This window comes from Corvus hawaiiensis, chromosome 1, assembly GCF_020740725.1.
Source record: "Corvus hawaiiensis isolate bCorHaw1 chromosome 1, bCorHaw1.pri.cur, whole genome shotgun sequence".
NCBI classification, from domain to species: Eukaryota; Metazoa; Chordata; class Aves; order Passeriformes; family Corvidae; genus Corvus; species Corvus hawaiiensis.
In genome coordinates, this window is record NC_063213.1 from 5,633,787 (window position 1) to 5,660,651 (window position 26,865).

At 47.4% G+C, this 26,865-nt stretch overlaps 1 protein-coding gene and 1 long non-coding RNA gene across 9 annotated transcripts in view; one reads left to right on the forward strand and one right to left on the reverse strand.

Annotated features, from left to right (window-relative positions):
- Positions 1–6,135, reverse strand: part of ACVR2B (activin A receptor type 2B) — a 107,163-nt gene extending 101,028 nt beyond the window's left edge. Inside the window, exon 1 of the mRNA XM_048320012.1 lies at positions 5,683–6,135. Coding sequence (XP_048175969.1) covers positions 5,683–5,734 — 52 coding nt within the window. The 5' untranslated portion in view covers positions 5,735–6,135. The remainder of the gene's footprint in view (positions 1–5,682) is intronic.
- A 2,028-nt stretch (positions 6,136–8,163) lies between these two features.
- Positions 8,164–26,865, forward strand: part of LOC125333878 — a 42,061-nt gene continuing 23,359 nt past the window's right edge. The window contains exons 1-6 of one of the 8 annotated variants that reach the window (XR_007207047.1): positions 8,717–10,317; positions 10,901–11,129; positions 12,468–12,511; positions 16,713–17,552; positions 19,293–20,340; positions 21,197–26,486. This is a non-coding gene — a long non-coding RNA (uncharacterized LOC125333878). The other 7 variants (XR_007207057.1, XR_007207021.1, XR_007207053.1 and 4 more) reach the window with 7 other exon arrangements.

A 26,865-nucleotide genomic window follows, 5' to 3' on the forward strand; every position in this document is an offset into this window, starting at 1 on the left:
CATATTATTATTTTACAATGTACACTGACAATTGCTGCTCTTAACTTTTAGTTTGAATTGAAGCTATACGGTAGTAAAGGAAGAAGATGACAGAGAGAAAAGAACATGAAATTGGTGAAAAAGACCAACAGTTATATTCAAATCTAAGCATAAAATGTGCTGGGTCTGCAGAACACAGAGAGAGTGTTTCATCTTTAATTTACTTCTTTGCCCCTCTGACTTCAGTGGCTCCAAGAAACCTTACAAAGAAGATTGGGGGGGAGTGGTGTATATTTTTCTAATATACCTTAAAGGAACAAGTGGCTAATGAGATACAAAATTATTTCAGAATGAAGTAATAATGAAGAGATTAGACATTAGTTGATCCTCAATGGTTAACAGAGGGGAAAGGGAAGGGGAAGAGTAGAGCTAATACTGGTGAATACTTCGGCCACAAACACCTCTCTTAAACACATCCAATTTCACTGATGTGAAAATCTCCACATGAAGGAACAGGCGAAAAAGAGCTTGAGTGGGAACAGGGTGCAGAATGCCAAGTGCTACACTGAATAATTCAGATCCAGGCAGTGCTATTGGCCAGGCAGGAAAATCACACTCCCCTGCTAGTTTTAAAATCAAAGGCCAAGGAGGAATAAAAGAGAAAGACAACACCTCTTTAAAGCAGAGATTACACTCTGCAGTTCCCATTTCCCAACTTCCCACAACGTTTTGTTTCAGGGAGAGTGCTGGAGCCCGGGTGCTTCGGTGGTGCCGAGGCACAGCACCTCACTGCCCACCTCCCTGCCCGCAGCTGACCGAGGGACCTGGGAAACTCAGCCACCTGCCTTGGTGACACCACTCCTCCAGCCCAGCAGCAAGAAAATGCCAACTCTGCAGCAGGCACCCACCAGCCCTGACTTCCCAAGCTGCCTTCATAAGACTCTGAGTGCACAAGCACTTCTCCAGTTGCCAAAGCTGAGGGCAAGACCCCATCAGGGCTTTCACGTGGGTCTAGATCACCACTGAACTCTAGCAGGTTCTCTCCCCTACCTGCACCCTTCCCAAATTACAGTCACCCTTCTCCAGTGCAAGCTGACAGGGCTGGACACAGAGATTTCCAGGCAAGGGATGGGAGGCACCTGGAGAAAGGAGAGCCGTGCCTGGCATTGGGTGTGGTGCTCCCTGCAGAAGGGGCATCCAGGGTCTCTCCTTGCCTGGGCCCTGCATAGCCAGAAGCAGGGGGTTATCAAGTCACTTTCACAACTTTTAGGCCACTGTCCTGGCTGTGTTTGATAGAAAGATGTTACATTTCATGGGGATTGAAAGATCCTGTGCTCCTAAAATCCCATTTAATTCTGACTATTCTAGTGCAGCACCACAAGGTCAACTACTTTTGACGCTAAATTTTAGAAATTCTTCTAAAAGCAGGTCCTGAAACACGACAACCAAAACACCTTCTGCTACAAGGCCCCGAACATGGAGTAACTTTGACTTCTGTTTATTTTATTTTAAAGGTGTCCCAGCTTTCTAGGAACAGGCACCTTTTCCTTTGGGCAGAGCACACAAACACATCTCTGACAGATGCCCAGGCTCAAAAAATCTCTGCCACCCACCTCCTTCACCCTTGATAAATAAACATCCCTTGGTTCCTTCTACACCTGCAGGAGGACCCACTCCATGGACAGGCACGATGCAAATCACAGCAGCAGGATTCCCATCATCCCATTACCAACGTTTCAAAAGATGCCCTCCTCCATCTCTACCTGTGCACTGGTCTTGCTCCCCAGAACTGGAGAAGCCAGGGAGCCCTCCTAGGCTGATCTGCAATGCAAGGAGTGTGTGCATGGGGAAGGGGGAAAATGGTGGGAGGGAGAGAGGAGAACAAAAACAACAACAAAACAGAAAAGAAAAGAGAAGAGAAAAAAAAAAGGATGGGGGGGGAGGAAAAAACAGTGAGGCTGGCCTGTTTCTTTCTTCTCTACCATCTATTCAGTGTCAGCAGGGGAGGTCCACAACTGTTGCGTCACATGGAGCACAAAAAAACCTGACAAGCGTGTTTTAGCTGATGGAGAGCAGAGTGGACAGGAGGCTGGTGACAGCTCGAACGCGGGGAGTGCGAGCCCTCCGCTTTAATTGGCTGTTTCTTCCTATCGCATCCAGCGAGCAGGAGCCTCACAGCCTGCATGGGCTGCTCAAAGGCACCAGCAATGGCAGAAATTTCAGCGTGTAAATACTTTAGTTAACTCCCCAGGCTCAGGTTAGACCCTCGCTCTGGTCCAGGGATATGGGATTTTTAACGCTGCTTGATCCGCAGAAACCAAAGGAATGATGCAGGAGATGCTTCGAAATGGAGAGTGGGGAGAAGGGGGGAGTTAAACCACAGGTTGTGCAGGACCTGGAGAGGTATTTATAAATAATGCCACTAAAAATAATACACTGATCACTGGCGTCTCCAACACAGCATTTTCTTCTCCACAGAACTCTGACAGCGGTTATCTCGGTGGTACAATTATCTAGATTTGATAGCAGATTAAAAATATATATATCCTAAACACCTGTTCAAGAGTTTTGTGTTTTTAAAGGCCATTGCCATTAACCTTGGGCCACGCACTTCATTGTGTTTAATTAGCAAGCCAATGAAGCCAGTTTTATTCCCTTTCTCAAGCACAAGAGGATAAATACAAGACAGTGAAAGAGGAGACCAGATCCATTTGCTGCACAGTTCCTTGCTGCATGGCATTACTTAAACTTGCGCCGAAATAAAAGTAATGCAATGGCTCGGAAAACACATAAGCAATGCATTCTGCAAGGCAAATCCTTTTACACCTTCTGTATTTTCTCAAGCTCATCGATTAAAACATGATTTCTGAACATTTGGGCTGCAGAGAATTTGCAAACAAAGGGCTAAAAATGAACATAATGTTTTCCTCAATGAATCCTCAGTATTCCAAAAAATTAAGCATAACAGAGTCTTTTTTTTTTTTTTTTTAAAGAACAGCAGCCCGTGCTTGCTTTGTTACAGCCAGCCAAGGTAGCGATGAGAAGCATCAACAATGGAGGTCAAGCAATTTTCGAAAAGCCCACCACTTTCACAGAGCCCTAACATGTTCACACACAAAAGACATACTTTGAGCAAAGCCCAGTGCTCTGAATCCCAGCAACACATTCCAACTTCGGGTATCTGAGCTTGTTTTCCTCGTTTTTTTTTTTACTGAACAGCTTTAGGAAAAACTGGACAATGAAGATCACGTTGATAAATACTCATAAACATCACAAGAAAGGCAGAAAGGCTTTAAAAGAGAGTGAGGGGTTTACAGAATGGCTAATGCACTGATTTAGTGATCAAGAGGACCTCTCTAAATAAACAGAATTATATTCATTTTTGGGGATTTCTTTATTGTATTTTCAGGGGACGAGGAAAAAGTCAGCACAGGTATGCCCTGTCAGATTATCTTTTACATAACATGATACATTTAAGAAGGTTTCAGGGTGCCTTTTTTTTTTTTTTCCTAAGAAATTGCTTTTTTCCCCTCCAACTTAGATTTCAGTCACTGTGCACAGAGCCACAGGATCAGGTTAAATACCAAAATCAAACCAAACAAAAACCCAACGCCATACCCAAAACAAAACAAAAAAAAAAAAAAATCCGGAAGCCATCTCTTTTATTGAATCACCCGAGATAAAAGGATTCCAAGATATATGGAAAGAAAATACATTGACCATAAATCTCCTTTATGCACATAATAGAATTTTCCAGCCAGGAGAGCTGTTGTGATGATAGCAACGCCAAGCACCAGGAATGCTGCTGGCACACACACCCCCCACCCCCCCCCGCCCCCCCGCCTGCTCCTTCCAAAATACCTGCTCTCCTCAGCACTGCCATGTAAATACAAACCCGCACAACCCCCTTCCCAACACATGGAAACAAAGCTGCGTACAAGTGTCCCAACCATCAGATAAAAAAGCTCGAGCTGGCTTTGCTCACTAAGACATTATTTTTTTTTTTTTTATTTTTATTGTCCGCTCCCTTTTTATTGCCACTCGCGCACACTTTCGGTGTGACTTAAAAAATAATGAAGCGCTGGCACCGCCGGTAATGGCAGAGGCAGGCGGTGGCAGCGCATATTTAATGGGCACTCGGAACAAAGGAAGCCCGGTTGCAGGAGCGCCCCGGGGCCGGCTCCGCGCCCGCTCCCCTCGCTCCGCGCCGCGGCCCCGCCGGGCAGCTCCTTCCCCGGGGCGGGGGACCCGGACACGCGGGGAAACCCCCCCTGGCCCCCACCCCTACAGCGGAGCCGCGATGGCAAAGCCGCCGGGAACTCCCCGGCTGCCCATCGCGGAGCGGGCACGGCCACAGCATCGCTGCCTCCGGCACCCTGCCCCCGGGAACCCCCGGCCACAAACAGCCTCCCCTCGGCCCCGTCCCCCTCCCGCATCCCCCCAGTCCCCGGCTGGGAGATGGAGGGAACGTAACAAGTCACTGCCCAGCGCCGGGGCGGGGGGCTGCGGGCTCAGCCCCGGGGGGGTCGTGGTTACCAGGCAAGGGGGGGGGGGGGGGACAAAATTGCACCCGCACCGGTTTCTCCTGAGGAAAATGCAGCGATAATAAAAAGCAATAGGGAAAATAATAATAATAATATAAACAGAAATTAAAATGAGGGAAAGTGGGGAGCGCGGGGATTTCCAGCGTGCCCGCGTTTTCAGTGCTAGGAGCAGCACAGGGATCTGACCCCTCCCGCCCCCCCGAGGGTTGCGGGATGGGGTACCCCATGGATACCCCTCCTCGCCTCCCAAAGCGCTGCCCGGGTGCCCCCTCCAAGTCCCCCGGCCGTGCCCGGGCTTTGGGCGAACTTCCACCCGCGTCCCTCGGCACGACGCGCACCCCGCAGGTTGGAGGTGAAGTTTGGAGGCCAGCCCATGTCCGTAAAACAAATGGGATGAAGAAGATAGAAAATAAAGACTCTCCTCCGCCACAGAAGCCTCCTCCGGAGGGATGCTCCCCAGGCACCCCCTGCCGCACACACCCCCTTTTTCCCAACTTTCTCCCGGCTCCCCGCGGAGCCAGCCAGCCCCAATAGGCTCGTTCCGTGCTAACCCCCACGGGACCGCGGCGCCCCGGGGGGCTGATGAGGAACCGGGGGGGTCTCTTCGGGGCGGAGGCGGGGTCCCCACACCCCCCCGGGTTACACAACCCGAGCCCGGCAGGAGCAGAGCGCACACATGGCCACTACCTGAGAGACCCCGCACCATTCCGGAGCGACCCCCAGGTCTCCTCCCGCTGCTCCCAACTTCTCCCCCCCACACAACCTCCTCGGCTTCTCCCCCACGCCCCCGCCCAGAAGTAAATGCCCATTTTTGCAAAGTTTCCTCGAGATCGCGCCGTGTTTACATTGCCGTGAATTCCCACAGGCTGCCTGGAGGGAACAAAAAGCAGCACGGGAAGGCTCGTCCTGCGAGCAGGGAGAAAACGGAGAGGGAGGGCGAGGGAGTGAAAAGAAAAAGAGAATAATAATAACAATAATAATAATAATAAAGGAAATTAAGCCGATGCAGCAGTGGGGGGATTCCCCAGCTCGGGTGCTATGCTCTGCTTCCGAGGGTGCTGGAGGGCGGCTGCAAATAACCGCACGGCCCATTCAATTCTGCATTTGGAGACGCGACCGAGAGCCGGAGCGGGAGGTAAACACGCCGAAAGGCTCTTACCTGCACAGAAAGTTCCCCAGAGCACGGCGAAAGTCAGCCACGAAGCAAACATAGTCCTTTACTTTTTTTTTCCCTCGCGTGCACCTCTATCCCCCAGGGAAACAAAAATAAAAAGATCGAGCGCGTGAAAAGAGGGGGGAGAAGCCCGGCTCTGCCCTCCCTCTCGCTCTCAAAAAGAAAAAAAGAAGAAAAAAATCCTGGGGGCAGGAGGTAGGGAAAAAAAAACAACAAAACAAAACGAAAACAAGAAAATCGGATTTAATTCCTTCGCAGTTGCAAAATTTATCCAGTGGAGACGAACAGACCCGGACGGTTCGACCTGCTCCTGCCCGGCCCCACCGTTCGCTCCCAGCTTTCCAAGAGTTTCTTTCCCTGGGCTTTTGTGCTGGGAGCGCGGCGTGCACCACACACCGACTCCCCCTCCTCCTCCTCCTCCTCCTCCTCCTCCTCCTCTTCCCCTTCCCCCTCCTCCTCCTCCTCCCAACCCAGCCCCTCCGGCTCCCCCAGCAGCGAGGGGCGAGCGCACACACGCACACGCCCCCCCCCCCCCCCCCCCGCGCGGTTCCCGCGCAATGCCCGCGCAGCCGTGCGCAGGTTGCGCGCTCCCCCCCTTCCCCTGCACACAGACGCGCATCCCCCCCCTTCCTCCTCCTCCTCCTCCTCCTCCCCTTCCCCGCGCAACCCACGGGCGCTCCCCGCGCCGGCAGCGAGCGGGGCGGCGGCGGCAGGACCGGGACCGTGCGCGGTTTTTACAGACCCCGCATCCCGGGAGGCTGCGGAGCGGCAGGCAAGGGCCGGCGGAGGGGGCGCGGGGCTGCCGCGGGGGGCCGGAGGAGGAGGAGGAGGAGGAGGAGGAGGAGGAGGAGGAGGCGGCGGGGGGCCGCGGCATCGCGGGGCTGCGCGGGGCGGCGGGCGCGGGGGCGCGGCGGGAGGTGCCATGTGCGGGATGGGGAGGCGGGAGAAGAAAATTTAAAAAACAACGTGGAGGGGGAAGGGGAAGGGAGTTTTGTTGGGGTTTGGGGTTTTGTTGTTGTTGTTGTTGTTTTGGGGTTTTCTTTTAATAATTTAAAAAAAAAAAAAAAACCTGAACCGCGTCCAAAATGGCTTCTAAAAAAAAGGGAGAAGCCAGCGGGGAAACCCGGATGTTGGATACAAAGGGGCTGGAGGGGGCGGTGCGGCGCGGGGGCTCCGCGGGCGCTGAGTGGGGAGCGGCGCTGCCCGTCACGGCCGCGCCCCGCGGGGAGGCCCGGCGGGAGCGCTGGGGGCGGGGGGAGAAGGGGCAGGGTTAGGGGCAGGGGGCTGCGGAGGGTGTGTGTGGTTAGGGGCAGGGGGCTGCGGAGGGTGTGTGTGGATATGGGCAGGGTTAGGGGCAGAGGGTGGGGTGAAGCTTTAGGGGCAGAAGGTGTGTTTGGATAGGGGTAGGGGACTGCAGGGGGAAGGTTTGGGTGAAGATTTAGTGTCTGAGGCTGGAGGGAGAGGTTTAGGGGAAAAGTATGCGGAGGGTGTGTGTGGATAGGGGCAAGTTTCAGACCAGAGGGCTGCAGTGGGGGGAGGTTTAAGGGCAGAAGGTGGCTGAAGATGCGTGTGCCTAGGGACAGTTTTAGGGACAGGAGATTTAGGGGCAGTGGATAGGAGTGGGGATTTAGGGCCAGAAAGTGGCAGAGGGTGTGTGTGAGTAGGGACAGGTTTAGGGGCAAGGGGTGGCAGGAAGAGACTATGGGGCAGGGGGTGAGGGAAATGCAAATGGCACAGAATGGCAGAGGAGGCTGGCGGGAGAAATTTAGGGGCAGAAGGCTTGGGCGGGGGGAAGATTTAGGGGAAGGGCAAAACGAAGGATATGTGTGGATAGGGGCAGGTTTAGGGACAGGGGGATGCAGGGGGAAGGTTTAGGGGAAGGGGGGAGGTTTAGGGACAGAACATGGCAGAGGGCGTGTGTGGATAGAGGCAGGTTTTGGCGCAAGGGGCTGCAGGGGGGAGGTTGAGGAGAGGAAGGGAGGCTTGGGGGTAGGGGGGCAGTTTTAGGGGCACTGGATAGAGAGGAAGGTTTAGGGGAAGAGGGTGGTGGAAGGCGTGTGTGTGGATGGGGCAGGTTTAGGGGCAGGGATGGCTTAGGGGGTTTTGGGACAGGGGTCGTGGGAAGTGCAAATAGGGGCAGGGGGTGGTGGGGGGAGCTGGGGGGCGACGTTTAGAGAAGAGGATGGGGCAGGGGGTGGTAGAGGATGTGCGTGGATAGGGACAGGGGATTGCGAGGGGGAGGGTTGGGGCAGGAGGCTGCAGGGGGCAGGTTCAGGGCCAGGGGGTGGCAGGGCACAAGATTTAGGGACAGGGAACGGCTGGGGGAGCAGGGAGTGGGAGGAGTGTGAACAGGGGCAGGGGTTGGCAGAGGGGACTGGCAGGGCAGGTTTTAAGGGCAGGGGGTGGCTGGGGAGGTTTGGGGTCAGGGAATGGTGGAGGGTAGGGCTGTGGATGGGGTGGGGGGAGGGGTAGCTATAAGGCAAAGCCACCTCAGTGTCTTGGAAAAATTCTCTGGCCCCTTGCCTTCCCAGGGGAGAGGGCAGCACAGCCCCCACCAGGGGAAGGAATAAACCGTGTCCTTGCAGAAAAACCAGTCCTTCTCTTCCAGGCAGTGGGATGTGTGCTGCCTGCTCGTGTCCTGGAGCTCCCTTCACCCACAACAGTCCCTTGACCCCAAGATCCAGCAGCAGCAATGGCTCAGTGACAGTTTCCAGGGACCCCAGGGTTGAAGGGGCACCTCAGCAGAATCCATTTTTAGACTATTTCAGGGTTAATAAGGTTTTCTCCGTTACCAGGATTACAGGAATTGAATGCTCTCCACAATTTATTTTAATTCTAACTAGATAATATGGCAATAGGGAGCACCAAAGGAATCTTAAGGGGAAGGAAGAGAAAGGGGGAGATGCTGAAGTTGGGTTATTCTCAAGACTTTGGGTCTGCAAGGTCCACTGACTCATTGGAGAAAGGGCTGTGGCCTGGATGGACGCTGTGCACAGCAGTGAATCGCAGGTCAGCTCCCTCGAAGTTGTCCGATGGGGACTAAGGCTGAAAATATTCCTAAACTCATTTTCTTTTTCCTCTGGAGGGAGATAAGAGTAAACATGAATCATTCTTCTAAAAGTTTGAGAAGCGTTTTGTTCCAAGAAGAAATATGTAATTTTTTTTTTCTTCTTACAGTAACAAGTTCACAGAAAGCTTCAGGAGGCTTTTACAAAGGCTTGTAACCACTTTGAAGCTGGAAACTGTTTTTATATACGTACAGCACTTGCGTAACAAGGTCTTGACAGTGAATGGGATTCCTGGGTGCAGTTGCAATAAAGTGATTAATAGTATCATTCATGGTATCATACCTCACTCATAGGTTTCCTGTAAGTTAAGAGGAATACATTGGCAGGAACACACTGGTTGTGACTTTAAACACGATACTCTTGGGGGGAAAGTTACAGCTAACACATGCACTGAAGGGCAGTGCAATTAGTAAAGCTACGTAAAGGGCTAAAGAAAACAATTTTTAGAGCAAAAGGTGTGGAAAAACAGGACCACAAAGATCTAGTTCTGAGCTAGTTCTGTGGCACAGAGAAAGCTAAGTGGATATTGCCACACAGGTGGTGAAACCAAGGACAGAAAACAAGATGTGTCTGTCAAAGGGATGGGTCAGGGGTGATCACTATTCAGAAATACACAAGTTGGGTGTGCGTTTGTTTGTTTTTTTTGTTTTTATTTTTTTAATCTGGACAGAGGGAGGACTGATTTTGTCACCAAAATGTTTGTCACTTGCTTGTGGCACAAATCACTGAGAAGGCCAGGCAAGATGCAAAAGAGGGTGCAGAGCACTTGTCAAAGGAGAAGTAAATGTTCTGGCTGTGGGCTGCAGCAGCTTGGGATGCATTTGGAGCCTCAAGAGAAGTGACAAGATTTTGGGTCAATATTCCCTAAAAAGCGGCTTATTTCATTTGAAAGCAAATAATGGGTCAATATTTCTGCTTATTTCGTTTGGGGATTAAGTTGTTAAACAGCTACCACGCGGCTGAAGCATGGAGAAATGTGCGCGGGGTGATAAAATACGACCTAGTGTTTCACTGTACCAGCATCCCATGATTAGCTCAAACGAGACATTTAGCTCGGTCCAAGAAAACATCAGCCCTCGGGAACAGGCGGGGTGAGTAACACAGGATCGCTTGGGCTGCGTCCCTGCCCAGCCTCAAAACACTCCCTGGCCAGCGCTGCTCCTATTTTTAATCGCTGCGCTATGAAAAGCCCCGTTTCTCAGCACCTGACCTGGCGCTGCGCAGGCACGGACTCGGCAGCGCGTTTATCACGCGGCTGTCATCGCTTTTGAGGAAACGGGCCCAGGGCGTTTCGGATGTTGTCCTAAAGCCACCCGGTGCGACAGGCACAGCGTGGCCTTTCTGCACCGGGGCAGCTCCTGCTGCGAGGCGCAGGCAAAGCGATCCACCCACGAGAGCTGGACCCGAGGGGATTTTTGCCCAGAGCTGAATGGCACCCCGAAGTTGCATTTATTAAATTGCCTCCCGTCTTGTTTACATTGTTTCACAGGGAGGTGTTTACCCGCCCGAAAAGCTGAAATGTTTCCTCTACTTGCAACACAAAAGCGCAGGAGTGAGTATTGTCGCTGGAGATAATGTTACAGCTTTGGCAGGATGAGGCTTAAAAACTTCATCAGCCTTCCAAGAATTTCGGAAATAGCGATGAATAAGGGCAGAAAGTGCTAAGAGCAGGCAGTGCTTGCAAGAAGTGCCCTCACCAGCAGCGCTTTCAAGAGCTGTTTTCTGTTTTCACTTATCGTTAGAGCTGCACAGCTCAGACTGCTTTTAAATAATTATACTTAACAGTTTAAAAACCCTCCCGTGCTAAAATAAATTTTAGCTAAGATGGTTTATGCTTTGCAGCCTCACATGACACTCAATCTTTCTCGTGTGACTCTTGTAACAAGTCAAATTCATGTATTTTGATACTGCGCACGTGATTAAGATACTTGGATCACTTAAGCCCGCACAAAACTGCAGTGCTCGCATGTCATTTATCTTAAAATCCCATTGTAGCGCTCGTGAAGTGTAATTTCTTCAGTGAATGGAAATTTATACTGACAGAGGTGTTATAAAACATGGAAAATACTGGGAGGAGAGGGCCCAACGTTTTCTTTATCTCTTCAAGCGTTCACTAACGGGGATTTATTTTTCAGCTCGGCGCACGTTACAGAGCTCTGGTGCAATTAAAGGGACCCGTTTCCAGACTTCTTAAGCAAAACTCCCATTACTTGCAACAGGTGGGGACTGTGTGCTGCGGCCTCGAGGCAGCAAACTGGTTCATGGGCTTCACTTTCCATGTTGGTCCCTAAAGCTACTTGCAGAAAATCACCCAAAGAAACTCCTGGGATCCCAGCCTCTACCTCCCCGTTTCAAAATGCATGGGTAAGAAAAACCAATTTATATTCATAACCTTGAGTAAATAAATTGTCACTTTAACTACACATTTTATTGTAATTAAGCGCTTCCCGGTAATAACCAACCCACACTATGGAGCTGTTTCCTAATATAACGGTAAGGCAAGTTCTCAGCTGAGAGCACAATTAGGAAGCTTTTAAAAGCACAGACCAGTTGGTACAGCAGGGTGATGTTGCACAGTTCTCAACATGTGGAGAAAAGGTAGTTTTGCTAAAGAGGTTTGTCCTTATTTTCAAGAAGTGCTGTTGCTGTGTGGTCAGCAAAATCAAATCTCACCTGCGGAATTTCCCAGCAGGATTTTTACCCAGTATTAGCTTGAGTCCCAGTGGATTTGTCTAACACCAAAGGGAGCATGACTGAGGCAGATTTAGACCTTCCCCAGCTTTCTAAGGACTCGTTGCTGTCACCTCTCCATAATGTGGCTACAATTAACTTTGCTGGAATTTCTATATTTGAAGCAGCTTGAAATTAGAGCCTGAACTTCCAGACATGGATGCAGATAGTCTGTGCTACTGTCTGTATGACCCCTTGGGCTTCACACTAAAAAAGCCCACTTATGTTGACAAATTTGCCCTTTGCAGTCTGGCTTCATTGCGGCTGAGCAAAAATAGCAAGTGATACAGCAGACAGAATGGGCCCTAAACTATATTTTTTGATAGCTTTTCTTAGCTCCAGACTAAAGAGCAAGGCATCAGATGTTGACAAATTAGCAGGGAATATACGGAGCAAAGGGATTTGTTACTGAAATGCCCACAATCCAGCAGTTTTGCCGTCCCCCAGAATTTGAACTTTTCCCTTGGTTTTCAGTTGTATTTTGATTAGAGTGTAAATACCAGCCGCTGGCACATGTCAGCTGGCATCAGAGCCGCGTGCCAAAGCTTTGTTCAGGTTGGAGCTTTAGTGTCGTTTTATTCATCCACGGATTTTGTTAGGACTTCTGGGGCATAGCTCATTATTTTTACCACTGTAACCACCAGTTGTTGTATAATTATTCCTCTTTAAATCCAGGAGAGCTTGTCCGGCCTTTTGGGTGGGGAAGTTAATTGCACGAAGGCTCTGGAGGATGGGTGATGCTGGATAGTAACTGTGCTGTTGGTGTGTTACCTGCCCCCAAAAAGGAGAATCCAGGCACTAATCCATGCCCCCAAGCCATGCCAGCTTGCTGGGTACCAGAGCACACCCACACTGAGCTGGAGACTTCTGTGCTGAGACAAGGAGGATTATGGGCACCGCGTGACTAATTCTGCAATCACGGTATGTGTTTAATTGGTGAACAACTGCATTTTCTATCCTTTTTTAACCCAGGTCACAGTGCCAAAGGACTGCCTGATGTTTGAGGTTCCTTTCAGGTATTTTCTTCATAGAGATGCACTGTGCTTAAGGTTACTGTTGTTGCCAGCTTTGTCTTATGCCCTCAAGCACTACTTTGCCTTCTAGTGTTGAGAAACCAGCATTCAAATTCCTCTGAAACACCAGGCTGTGCTGCTTTCACAGCTCACAGAGGGCCTTCCCTCAACCTCAGATACAAAAGCTCTGGCTTCTCCAAAGCCAGTGACCAGGAGTCAGGAAAAGCACAGTTTAGAGACATATATATATATATGTACATAAAAGCAGACTACAATCCCAAACTTTAGACATGTCCTGCTTTTAAGCTCTCTGCCTCAGATGCCCTGTGAAATACAAATAACAGCATTGATGATGTTAAGCTCATAAAAAAGTAAGTATTTCTAACTTCCAAGAGTGTGTGTTGCAGTCAGTTGAAGTCAATGCAGGTTGAATTCAGTGGAAGGAAGGTATTTCTACCAGCTGATGGTACATAACCATTCAAACAGTTTACCAAGTGCCACGGCAGCAAAATTCCTTCTGTTTAAGACTGCCCGGTTGCCTGGCAGGAAAATGTTCCCAAATTGGTGTAGTAACACTGGAATCACTTCCTGGTGACAGTCCTGTTGACTGACAGCCTCCAGTAATGGCAATCTATTAATCTCTTGCTCTGTGGCCATAAAGCATTTTGTCCTCCTTCCATTAAAAGCTGAAAGTAAATAAATACAGGTCCCATCATCAGATCATTTTGCTTGCATTCTTGCTGTCTACAAAGCCTCTGCATGAGATGGACAAGCAGAAGGGCTAAAGAAAATGTCCCCATCATTGGCATAAGGCCAGCCAAGATGTGACACTGCAAACGTGGGGCTCAGGAGCTACTGAGTTGCAGGGGTCATTCCACTTTGCTGTGCACAACAGCCCACGTTGCTGACATTGTCGGGGGGAAGGGCGAGGTGTGAAACCTGCTCTGAGCTTGGAGCATGTTTGGGCCGGGTCAGGGCAGCCTGAAGTGCTGCGTGCCTTTGGGTGGCTGCCAGCAGAGCCTCTGGGGTTTTGCAACACCTGAAAAAGAGCCTGGGAATACAGCAGCCCTTGAATCTGCAGTGAGGAGAGCCCTTAGTCTGCCCCCCAACTTTTTCTGCTTAAGTTACCATCCCCTGTAAAAGAGGACAGGAATTCTTTACCCACATTGTGTTCAGGTGTTGATGTTCTACCTGGAAATGCAATGCAGGTCTTTTAAAGCACATATGGTGGCTACAGCAGCCTAGAGCCAAAGCCTGTCTTCTCTCCTGCTCCCTCGCCTTCCTCTCTCCCCAGGTGTTTAGTTGGCAGAAGAACATCTTTCAAATTCCAGTATTTTATTTAAAAAGCTCGACTCGGGGATTTTAAACTGGTTGCAATTAAGATTTAACAACGGGAAAGTTCTTACAGAGGTGCCATGTCCCTTTGAAATGGCTGTGCTGAGGAAAATCATCCCTATCCGTCCTGCAGCCAGCTGGACTGCACTGCAGGGTTAACTTTCACTGTTACCTGTGGCCTTGTGCCTCCTGACACACTCAAGGCATGTGTGGAAGGACGAATAAAATATGTCCTGGAGTGTTTGGTGTATTTTTAGAGTTTGTCCCAGATTATTGGCCTTTGTCCCAGATTTCAGTGGTTAGGGTATAAGAATGCCCGGTGGGGCTCAGTGCTTCCTGCCTTGCTCTCAGGAAGGCTTTAATCAGGAAAAATACCCTCTCAGAGAAGGCAAATAATTAAGTTTTTGTGGCAAATCCTCTATTGCCATTAGCAGGAGATGATAAACACTCAAGACCACAGTATAAATAGAGCAAGGCAGATGCACTAAGATTTGAAGTGCAACATTTTTGTGTTACATGGTATTGAGTAATGAATTGGACACCATAACAAGGTAGTTTTCCTTTTTTCTTTACTGGGACCAGAGTTTGTTTTTACACTGTAAATTATCTGTCTTGTGGGGAAACGCTGGTGCAACCCTCCTGAAGGAAGCTCATCCCACCTGCTGGCAGTGTGCAAGCAGGCAGCTAACGATGGAAGGGATCTTCACGTATCATCCCATCCATCCTACTCTGTTGGCACTGGTTAATTGATGTATGGCAGTCCTGGCAAATGCTTATCCAACCTCCTCCTGCAGTGCCCCTGCCTCCCAAGGCATTACAAGTTTTGCGTGCAGAGCTTTTTTCCTCCTGTGCAACCTCAGCCTTTCCTGATGTAATTTGGTCCTTACTGAGCACATGGGGAACAATTCCTCCTTTTCCCTCTTCTTCAGCTTTGTCACATGGGAAGATGGTCTTTCTTTATAATGCCAAAGCCAAAACAATCAAATTCTTTTGTCCCTTCCTTGTATTTCTGGTTGTGCAGCATGACCCTCACTCCATCCCTGGGCTGCTTAGCCATATCTCAGGGGCTAAATTCCCTTGCTGAAGTCCTGGGCTCCCGAAGCCAACATATCTGTCATCCACTCCTCAGCTCTGGGGGACTTCTCTGGATTCATCCCTCCCAGTGACATTGCAGGTCATTGGGATGCTGGAGAGCTCCCTGATGGACTCATCCAAGCAATTTCTTGCTTTCATGTGCTTCCACCTTGGTCTTGCCTCTTTACCTGCCTACCAACTACTTCTTGTCAAGCTGCCTTCGTGCACTTTCTGCATAGGACATTCCATGTGTCACAATAAATACGAAGTACAAAAACTATTCTGTGAAGATTCCAGTCACTGATGCACCAGTTTTGTAGGGACGTGAGAGTGACACATTGCCAGTACAGATGCAGATAAAGTCCTGCTGCACCCAGTCGTGCCTATGAGAACTTGCTTTCCTTCCCAGTGCTCCCCGGTACTCAGCTCTTGGACATTTTGGCACATTATCAGTGATAAATGTATTCACAAGTGAGAGCAGACAGTCCTGCAGGTTCTGATGCCAGGGTATTATGGGTTCTTGGCATCAGCAGTGCCTCTCTGTGGATTTCAGACGAATGAAACAGAAATATTTTTATAGTCAGCCTCAAGTTTTTATCTATTTGTAGGTGTCTTGGTTCTCCCTAAATAGGGATTAGGTCCTTTGGAAGGAAGACTGCATTTTGTGTCTTGTCTTTCCTGGCCTTTAATGCACCCAGGCTGCTCTTGCTCCCAAAGGCCACTGATCTTGCCCTTTATTTTTACCAGGAAGCAATAATACAGGAAGCAAACAATCTGTTTTCTATTTCTTGTGGCCTACCCATGCTGTGGGATGGTGCACAGACCCTTAATTATTCACCTACATTAGTTCAAATGCTTGCAAGTGGCTACTAATATCAGGTGTGAAAAGAATTCAATAATAATGGAGGGAGAAGGATGATTTTTTTTAAAAACCAAGGATAGTGTGAGGCAAGGGTGAGAAGGGTGAAGGACATACAGCAGAGGTACTGGCTGGGGTATTCTGGTGTCCTGGGTTCCAGCTCAAATTTCTGCAGAATTTCTGATAGGCTTTTCTTTACTTATCTGTTAAGTCCAGATCAGAATGGGAACAACGGACTTTATCCGCAGAAGTAATTAAAATGTTGCACTCCCTGGCACGGGAGTTAAAATCAATTTCTCAAACGCAAGATCAAGAGCAGTTGGCCAGGCTTCTGCCATGTGGAAAAAGATCCAGGACTGTGATGCTTGGGAGTACAGCTGAAACCCAGTGCTGCAAAAATCCAGCAGTTCTCCTGAGGTGCCTGTTCTGAGGGGCACACACTGCAGAAGACATGGGACAACCCCTCCATTCCACTTGGTGAAGGTCTTAGCTCAAGGACAATTTCCACACCTCAGGAAACACATGGCTTAGCTGGGAAAAGCCCAAAGAGGTGCATAAAGAGTTGCTGGAGGTGTAGAAAACTTGCCTTTGAGGTAAAGCTGGGTGTGGTCTGAAGAGGGGACTGAGCTGACACAAAACAAGTTGCCAAATACATGCAAGGCTGATGCAAAGAGGAGAGGCACAATGTGTCCTTGTACCTTCTGCAAGTAGGGTGAGTGTAATCGGCTTCAGCTCCAGCAGGAGGTAAAAGATTGGGAAAAAATTCCTGGTGCTGGGGATAGTTTAGCTCAGGGATATTCCCACAGACTCTTGTGGAATTGGCACTGCAGGAAGTTGTTAGACAAAGCTCTTGCAGGGATGGTTGAGGTGTTGTTGATTGTACTGGGAACCTCTTAAAGGGATTTATCCAACTGGTTTTTTTCCTATTTCTTCCAGTTGCCACTGAAATCATTGGAATTCAGCTCTTCAGTGTTTGGGAAGACCTGCCACAATAGCAGTCCCCTGTTTGTAATCAAGAGGATTGCAAGAGCAATCAAATGCATATTGAGCTGATGTGCAGCTCCCAGGATTGTGGGGGGCACAGAATCAAGCTGAGAAGTACGTGTGCCATAGCTGTAGAAGTTGGTCCTTCTAAAGCATTGAAAATCCAGCTTTTCTTTCACAAGGAGATGCTGCACGTGAGGAATATCACAGGTTATATTTAGTGTTACAGAGGCACGAGGGAGATCTCATTAGAGCCCAGCGACAACCATCCGTTATAAAGGGAACAGGAGCAATTTCTAAGTCCTCAAAAAATAGTGTGTCTCTGTTCTGCCCTGTCCTCACTGCCTGCTGCTGCTCTAGGACACAGCTTTCCTGAGAGAAGGATCTGTGCCTGCCTGCTCAGTTAGCCCTGATACATCACGTTTTATTTGCTGGGGGACTTGAACAATGAGCAGCAAACACTCCTGTTCCCATTTTAAACACATGGAAACTGCAGTACAGAGAAATAAAATGACTTGCACAGAGTCACAAAGCAATTTCATGGCAGGGCTCAGACCAGAGTCTAGCTCCCTTGCTCCCAAACCCATGTGCCAGCTTTTCTTTTCACTGACCCTTAATTTTAATCACCTTCCAATAAATTCTGTTGGCCTTTTCCAGTTGACTTCCATGGGACTAATGCCAGGTACCAAATGAAGTCACCCAGAATATCGAAGCAAAAGGAGGCAGTATTAGATGCAAAGAAAGAACTGATGGAAGAGGACAAGTAGATTTTACAAAAAAGAATAAAAAGGAGTAAGTTCTAGTGCCGCTTCCATAATATCATTCCCCTTTTAATTTGTGCCTGATCAAAATTAAAAAAAAAAAAATAGATTGCTAATATTAATAAATGAAATGAATCTTGAATTTTATAATAGTGGAGGAAATGAAAGGACCAAAGTAATATTGTGTTGTTAACTGAGATTTTAATAATGATTCTGTCTTCAGTTGGTGCATTTATTCCACAGAAAGTAAATCATTAATGAAGAGGAGGGGAAAACAGTTTTGTGGTGATGGATTTTTGAAAGAAAAGTTTAATTTTGCTTAACTTGTAGAGACTCTGAAATATGCTTGGAGCACTAAAACTAAACTACCACCACCTCAAAAACCATTTTTAGAGGCAGAATTTAGCCAAGGGGCTGACAGTGCCTGGGGTAGGATGGAGAGATGCCCACAGCTCCGTTCTGGGAGAGCTGAGATGAGTGAAGAGGTGGGTTAGAGATGTTGGTTTGATGGAGGGAGGAAGGTTTGCTGTTGCTTGGTTGCATTCTAATAGGTATTTCTGAATGACACCTGGAGAGCAGTAGGATATCATCCTGACCCTAAACCAAGGGAGATCCAACTGGGCTCACCCCACATTTTCTGTGGACTTTATCAAGACCTGCTTCCACCATGTCCTCTGCAGTGGGGAGCGTGGACTCAAACCCCTCTCAGTTCTTTGAGGGTATTTGACTTCCCAGGTGAAGAAAAAGAACCCACCAAGGCTAATGTGTCCACTACCCACCACTATCTTCAGCCACCTCCAAGGCGTCCCCAAAAAAGGGCTCCCTGGAGCAGCCCCCTGGTTTGAAATGTCAAGCACAGGGAGGTCTCACAGCAGTGGAGAAGAAAAACATCTCTGTAGTTGAGATCTGCTGCCTAAGAAAAAGCAAATACAGAACGTACATCCCTGTGTGTGCATGAAGGAGGTGGGGGAAAATGCAGAATTCCCCTGATTCCTTGATGAGCACAGCACCCCGAAAATGAATGTAGAAATTTTCAAATTAAACCACATTTCTGTATCTAAATTACCAAATCAATAAAGAGATGTAAACATTAAGCAACATTATATGAGAGCCTGGAGTGTCACCACAAAAAATTAGGACTCTGTAATTAAAAGTACAATGCAATTTATTTTTATATCTTTCTTCATTCAAATCAACAAATCTTATTACTTACCCAAAAATGTAAAGCAGGCTGCAAACTAATTCAAAAGATGAAGATGGAGTGGCTATTGAAAATCCTATGTTTCTTGTTCCCTTACATCTGGCAACAGTCATGATTTAATATTTTAACTACTGTGATAGGTTTTACTGCTGAAGAAAAGTGCATTAATTACTATGGGAAACCTAAAAAAAATCTAATTAAGAACAATAAAATCACTCTTATTGACTGGGAAAAATAAAACTATGTAAAGGGAAATGAGAGATGAAAAAGCTGACAACACACAAATACTAATAAATGTCTGTGCCAGGTAGAAAACACACTTGTGCTGTTACTGGGGGTGTGGATTTGAAGTCTGGCTGGAGATCACAGTTTGGCTAAAGCTCTTCTCTCACCCACTGGAAGCACCTTCTAATTATCTGCAGCTCAGGGAGTTGAGTTTGCTCTGAATTCAGCTCAACATGTCTGTGCAGAGTCAGCCCCACTGGCTGTGTCTGAAACAGCACACTAGAGCAGGAGATTGAACTGCATTTCTGGGTGTAGTGTGGAGTAATGAAGTAATTATCTCAATAGGTGCCATCCTTCCTGCAAAGTCAGAGAGGACACGTGTGAGAAAGCAGCCCTGTGTCCCAAACACTCATCGTGTCCTGCCCAGGGACGCCACAAGGAGGAATCACCACGGGCAGATGTGAATCCATCTTTCAACCAGCCACAGCCACTTTGAAATAATGTAAAAGGAACCTTTCTGTGTGAAATATCCACCACCTTGTTTGCTCAGCCCCAACTGAAGCCATCTGTTGGCTCTGCCATAAGGAAGGACTGGCACCCCCATCCATGCCTTCAGAGGACCCCCAGGGATGTAGGGCTCCTTTGGGAGCAGGTGCCTCTTGTATCGGCCAGAAACAGCAGCCAAATGTGTTAGGAGGTGTTTGTCTGTATTTTCCAGATGTGAAACTAGATTGGACTGTCTGGTTTTGTCGTTGTGGGGATCGGATTCTGGGGCTGTGATTTTGAAACTCCATCCCTCATGATCTTGAGCATTCTTGTGATGGCAAGACTCATTTTCTGCCCAGCTTTACTGCCCTCATTCCTAAAGATCTCACCAATGTTGAAATGTCTGTGGATTTTAGAAAGGAGAAGATGCCACAGGGTCAACATTTATACTAAATATTTAAATATGTACATGTGATTTAACTACTTCAACTGATATTAATAGTATTAATGCCTTTTCAAGCCAGAGGTAGTCCTTTGATCATGTATATTTACTTCACACATAAAATAGACTGCAGGAGTTTGACCAGTTCTCTGGTACCAAATCCAGTAGCTTGCATATCATTAATATCTCCAAATATGAAAAATTAGTAGTATAAATTTTGCACAGTCCTTCCAGGATTTCAAATCTTCGTCAAAGGCAAGAGGAATTGTCTGAGGAATAAGGACTTCTCAATTCAGTGAGTGCACACTGTGCCAGAGAGGAAGAAATGAAATTAAACCTTCGCAACAGATGATCCTATTATAGATGTGTGCTTGCACAGAAAGCCAGAAAAAGGGGGCTGCAGCACCTCAGCTATATTTTGGAGGTATCACTGACACCCAAAGTTGCACAGCTTTGTGCTCAAAGGTAAGTATGTTCTCCTTTCCCACCTTCTCCCCCAGGAAAAAAGGTTGCAAAGCAAAAAGCATGGACAGGGGTTTTATGAAGGAGTTTTGATTGACTGGGGGTTATTTTGCAGCACAAAAACATCCAAGCAGTAATGCCTTTTGATTTGCAAAGAATTTTTATGTTGAACCTTGCAAAACACCTGAGGATTACTCAGGAAGAGTGTCACATACACCATGTGCAATGATCTACACAAGGGTTGCAGAAACAGCCTTTAGATATAAAACAGGAATAAGCAAAGCTTAAATTCACTCTTTGAGAGGAAGATAGAAGGGGTTTTGATGTGGTAGCATCTGAAGGTGTTGTATTAGGACTTGCCACGCTGTACATGCTCTGCTAATCCAGGATCCATAGACATAGGACTTTGTATAGTCTATGTGGAGCTCTGCACTGCCAGGCACCCAGGGCTGATGCAATCCCAGCTCACACACGGCTGTGCCTCTGGTTTGTGCATGGAACTGGGAGCTTGGGGTCTTAGGGGCACACAGAGGCTGTGAGCTGTTGCTCAGGGGTGGAATGTTTCAGCTACCTGAGTTTGGGACTGCCTCTCTGTTGTGGCATCCCTCAGTCCAGCTGTAAATCTCTGTGCACTGCAGGGTACAGGGAGAGCTGCACCACCAAGTGCCTGAGGTGCACCAAGAGCACCAGGGCAGGGGAAGGTCATGAGGGCAGTGGTGGGATTAGACTCAACTCATTTCAGGTATTTACAGAGTAGACCTCTAAGTGAGAGCTGTCACGCTGGGCTTTCCAGGCAGCAAGGAGAAATAGGTGGGTTTACTATGCCATTCATCTGCTCTGTTTTAACCATCTCCTTTAGGAAGAGATGAATCACTGTAGACTCCATCAACAGTATTGATTGGCTCTCCATTGACTCGCAAGGGAACCACAGGTGACCTGCCCAAGTGCAGATTTCTGCTTTACTGGGGTGAACCTGCTGAGAACTTTGTGCCCATGGTGTAGGACTTGGCTGCTCTGAGCATCTCAGACTGTGGCATTTCAGTCAATAACTACTTCAGCAAGCTTGGTATTTTTGGAGAAGCGACACCCCTCAGGAGGAGTTTGCGGTGTTAAGTAGACAGAAGAAACAGCAGGTGGGAAACAGAGATGCCCTGTGGTCAGTAGGAAATAAAGTCTGTGCTTCCTGCTCCCGCAGCACGTGCCTCAAAACCTGCCTCTCTTTTATAGCAGGTTTTCGTGTCTTCACAGAGAGATTAGTTCAGGTGTGAACTCATCATACTGATGATAAGTTCATGATGACTGCTGTCATCTCCCTCCAAACTGAAGGGGTCCTGTTGAAGCCGTATCTCATCCCCTGTGGCTATTGCTGCACCTTGTCCTCAGAGCATCAGCTGCTTCTGAGGAAGCCTTGGGTCATCAGGAAATAAACTGTCTGGGTCATCAAGAAAGCATGTGCTTGAAAGAGAGAAAAAACCCATCATACTGTAGGAGCAAAAAAGCAGAAAACCAGCCTACACGTGTAAGAGTGGCAGCCTCTACAGTGTGGTGTGTGTCCACACGTTGTTTCAGAAGCCATCTCCCTTCGGCTGTGATCACTCTCAACTGTTTGCAGTCTGTGTGCGGTGACGTGCACGGAATATTACTATGAAAATGTGCATTCTTGTTAATAGGTATAGTTTAGGATGATTGTTAGCAGAGCATAAGGCCTTATTGATTGAAAGTGGCATATGGCAAGGATGTATAATGATTCGCTTTGGCTGCTAGTTTGAAATCCTATTCATGGGTGAAAAAAAACCCCACTCGCCTTTGCAGTCAGGCTTCATTCTTTCTGCAGCATGTTTTTCAAACCAGGCCATTTTACAAGTGATCCGTAGGAGAGATTTCCTGCTCTCCTGGGTGTGTGCTCAAAGCTTTTTTCAGTCTTGCAAGGGCAGGTCACAAGAACAAAAACTGAAGCTATCATATGCCTCCCTTTGAGGGAAAGGTTGGTTGTCTTGCAGTTCTCTCTCTAAAACTCTATTTCTGGGCGTTTAGTGTTTAGGAAAGGTGGTGGACTTGAAATCCTGATCACAGTAAATGCCAGGGATAGGTACAAGGCTGGTTTCCAGCAGCATTCCTTGGTGCCTGGTGGGAGAGGGTGTAAATCCTCACCTGCAGCAACAGCCTTGTGGAAAAGGTTTTAATATTTTTTCCAATTGCATTTTTGAAAGGCAAAGATGCCAGGGCTCCAGCAAGCTGCAGGGAAAGTGAGCTCTTCTCTGGATCCAGCTTCTCTTCACAGGGGGAAAAAAATGCATGTTCCTACATGGCATTGGCAAATACAGAGTAATTAACCTGAGGTAAAATCCCAAAGTAGACAAAGTATTAATAAATGTGAACTGACAGAGATAAGCCCTGAGGACCTCATCTATCTTCCCCATGCTTTAGCAGGTCCAAGTGAAGCTGAAGTTGTCTCACCTGTTCTGCCTTGTGTGGACTGACAGGGTAAGCACAGGCCTTGCACTGGGTAAAGCTGGCACCTTGTGAGTCCTGAATGCCCCCACCCCCCATCACTGCTGCTTCTGAGGAATCTGTTGAACCTCAAGAGAGTTGTCCTGAAGGATGACAGCTCAGAGTGGCACTGTCCTGGTGCTCAAGAGCAAATATGGCTGCAACTGATCCCAGTACTGACCCCAGCACCCCCTCAGCCACTATTGCTGGGGGGCAGTGCAGGGAAGGGTTTTGCCAGGTTGGCTGGACATTGGAGGAGAAGGTGATCCCAGCAGCCCAGAGCTATCTGGGTTGCCTTCACTGAACAGGGAAAAGCTGCAGGGACTCATCCTAACCCAAATGGATCAGCTCATACAGGAAGATAACTAGCTGGCAGAGGAAAAGGGTATGATCTGTGCCCATTCCTATGAGCCTGCAAACCTCCTTGACTTTTATCTGGCTGATGTTCAGTATTATCTGAACACTTTTCCTGGCAACAGCACCAAGAACAATTCAAATGGCACTCACTTCACTACTGGAGGCACAGCTCTTGTGTTTCTCCACCAGCAAATAAAGAGCAGAGCCGAGCCTTCATATATGTCTTTTCTGGGAACTGATGCTTTCTAAGAATTGCTTACAAAGAATTAAGTGATCTATTTGGTTGTCATCCAGAAGTCCTGGGCTTGGTAAATGATCTTGCACAATTCTTTTTTCCAGGAAGATACTCCTTCAAGAAGGTCTCAAGGATTTGCCTGTGGTAGGCAAAACAGGGCTCCCTTGAATAAAATAACCCAGAGCAGGCAAATAAATGGAATGTCTTTCATTATACCTGTCACCAGTTTATTTACTCTGTGTCCTCTTTCTGCCATAAAAATCTTGAGTGATTTCAGCACAGTAAAACATCTGCACTCATTTTCAGAAAATAACAACTGCCAATGTATGAACTCACTATTTTCTCAGAACGCCTATTGTTCTGTGTCCGGCCCTTATTGTTTCTCATCTCCTGTGAGTGGTTTACAATCAAATCCGCTTTATTTACAGTGGAAAGCAAAATATGTCAGAGCAAGACAATTGACTATAAGCCTTCAGTCAATAACAGCTTATTTTTGTGCATGCTAAAATGTAGTAATTTCTTGCCTTCATTGAAACCGGTGGCAAAATTCCCATTGGGAGGTGTCAGTTCAGTCCCGTGCCAGGTGCTGGGCTCCTGCTAAGCCTAAGTTGGTACACCTTACCATGCACCTTCTAAACCTGGATACAGCACACACAGACCATCTTTCCACAGGCTCCACAAGCCATCGTGCAGTGAGCACTCACAATTAAGGCCTTGTATCAAACAATACTTTAGCATTGTTCAACTGGTTTGGTGCTTAGGGACTTTTGTAAGATACTGAGCTGTCAGCAGGCAGATCATCTCTATCCCACAGTGTCTCAGTCTTTACTCTTGGTTTGTGGCCAACATCAACTCCCACTGAAGGCCTTTCTTATATAGTTTTCCAGTGAATGCTTTCCATGGGGTCATCACATCTCAGAGATAAACACTGAAAAGCTGAAGCGTGCTATTAAGCTTCTTAAAACATTAGAAAGACAATCATTTTGACAGAAGAGATGTTAATCACACTTCTATAAAAGCTTTTCCTCTTCAAAGCATTTAACCAACATTAATTACAGGTAATTGGCTTTTCCACATACATCATGCAAAACACACCTTTCATGTCACTTGTCTCTGCTATCTTACCCGGGATTTCTGAGACAAAGCTGTGCCTCTCCAGTGCAGCACAGCTTCCTGAAGCCACCTGAGGCCTCATCTTGCAAATCCCAAAGGGCAACATTTACAACAGCAGTTGTACAGAATACAGACACCTCAGCTGAACTGAGAGATCTGGGAAAAAAATAATGCCATCCCACTCGGGTGACTGCAAAGCTGTGTCTCCATTTCCCCGACAAAATCATCTGAGGAGACTCTCTGAAATTTTGATGTCCCCCTTGCCTGGGGACGTCCCTGTCTTCACCAGGCCTATCTAGGTCCCACACCCACATTCTGGTGTCTGCCCAAAACGTCCAGGACGCCCTAGCCAGAAGCAAGCTGCTCTCTGGACTCCAGCAGCACTGCATTTGATAGGCTAGAGTAAAAAGAGAAGAGACCACATTTTCCATGGATACCTTGTGTCGAACCACTTACCCAAGAAGTCGAGAACTTGGGTCCACTCCCTTCATCTGCTGGGGGATGTCTGAAACCCCCATCTGCCACCACCTGCCTTGCTTTTCTTGCATGACCTTTTCATTGGAACAACTGCTACATTCAGCCACAAACAACCTGAGAAAGTTAAGATTTTTATTCCATTTTACAGCATGTGTGAGACAAAAAAACTTTCTTGCCCAGTGAACTGTCAGGATTCAGCTAGGAAATACGAGTTCCATGTGTCCTTGGAAGAGCTGGCTAGTATTCAAGCTCCCTGTTGCTCAGGGCTGAAAGAAAAGGATTTTGGAAGCATAAGTCACAAAACAGTAAATTTCACCCAAAAGGCCAAATGAAGAAAATGCCCAAGAAAAGAAAAAAACAAAAATGTTTACAGGGACTAGTGCACAGAGAATTTATCCTGGACATGAGCACTGGTTGGAGGATAAGGTTCACAACAGGTAAGAAATAAAACCCAGGCACTATCTGGGATCAACAGCACCACTCAGGTCAGGAGATAGGTGAAGGTCCTGATAAGTGTCTTCCCTCTGTTTGGCTGCCTTTCAGAGGGCAGTATTGAAGGTGATATTATGCTTGTTTTCATATTCAGTGTAGAGCTATTTACAAGCTGATTAGCTCCATCACTGTTTATATATGTAGCTAACAGAGCTAAAAAATGTGCTGTTAGTTCAATGGCTCATGAAGGTATGAAGGCTCCACCTGGCAGCCTGGCATTCCTGCATTGCCTTGAAGTAAATAAAGGTGCTTTCCCAAAAGTTCAGGACTTTGCTAACTTTTATTCTTGGCCCTCAACTTTTATTCTTAACCCTAGATGGCTGCAAAGCCCTCTTGCCCCCTTAGCTGGAGTGGCTGTTTATTTTGAAGACATCTTCACGACCTCATTCTCAAGATTATAATTCAGTTGTTGGCCACACAGTTCTGTCAGACTACTCCCACCCTGGAAGTTAAGTAAATGGTTATTAAGTAAGTGTGTTATTGGTTCAGAACGAGGAGACTCCACCTTGCTGGATTGAGCCCTGTATTCATATTTCCTTTTAAACTTCTCCAAGTAAGCCCATACAGGCTGGCAACACTGAGTGCAACGTTACAGGAGATGACTGTGGCAATTTCTGAATGACAAGAGCATTTAAAAGAAATGTCAAGAGTCTGTGGGCTGCAAGCTTTTATGTTTCAAGGAGAAACAAGAACAAAGGAGGGACAATAAATCAAACGCAACAGCTTAGCATGCTCCATGTCTGAGAGTTAACCTCTTGAAAGCCACGTCCCTGACACAGCGAGGGCCACACTCCTTTGATCGGGTCCATTATTTTGTGCAAAGTGATGGAAGCAGCAGGGTGGGCACCTCTGTGCATGCCCAGGGGCCATGTACACTGTGCTTTGCTTGACATGTGCTATGCATTTATGGGTTAACATCAAACATGAGCTGATTTATAATTTTTAATCAAAAAAGGATTATAACCTAATAAATCATAATAACGTATTCTGTCTGGAGGTTATGTGGTGTAGTCATATAATATACTGGTAGCTTTGCTCTCCTGAGCCTGGAAGATGGTGTAAAGTTCTTGATTTGTCAGTAAACTGTTCCTTGGAAATGCTTAAATGGATCAAGACCCTCCAAGCACCATGATGCAAATGACGATCCCCTTGGGTGGAGCCTTTCCTGCTGTCGCAGGTTTTGGAGTACTTGAATGAGACACATTTGGAAGCTTGCAGCACCCCTGTGTAATGAGGATCTCTTCTCACTTTCAGATGCCAAGTGTTTCTGGTTAAGTGCTAATTATTGACAGTTAGCTATTTGAATCTAAGCATTAAACATATCAAACACATCACTGATCTTAGAGCCCTAAGGAGTCCTCCAG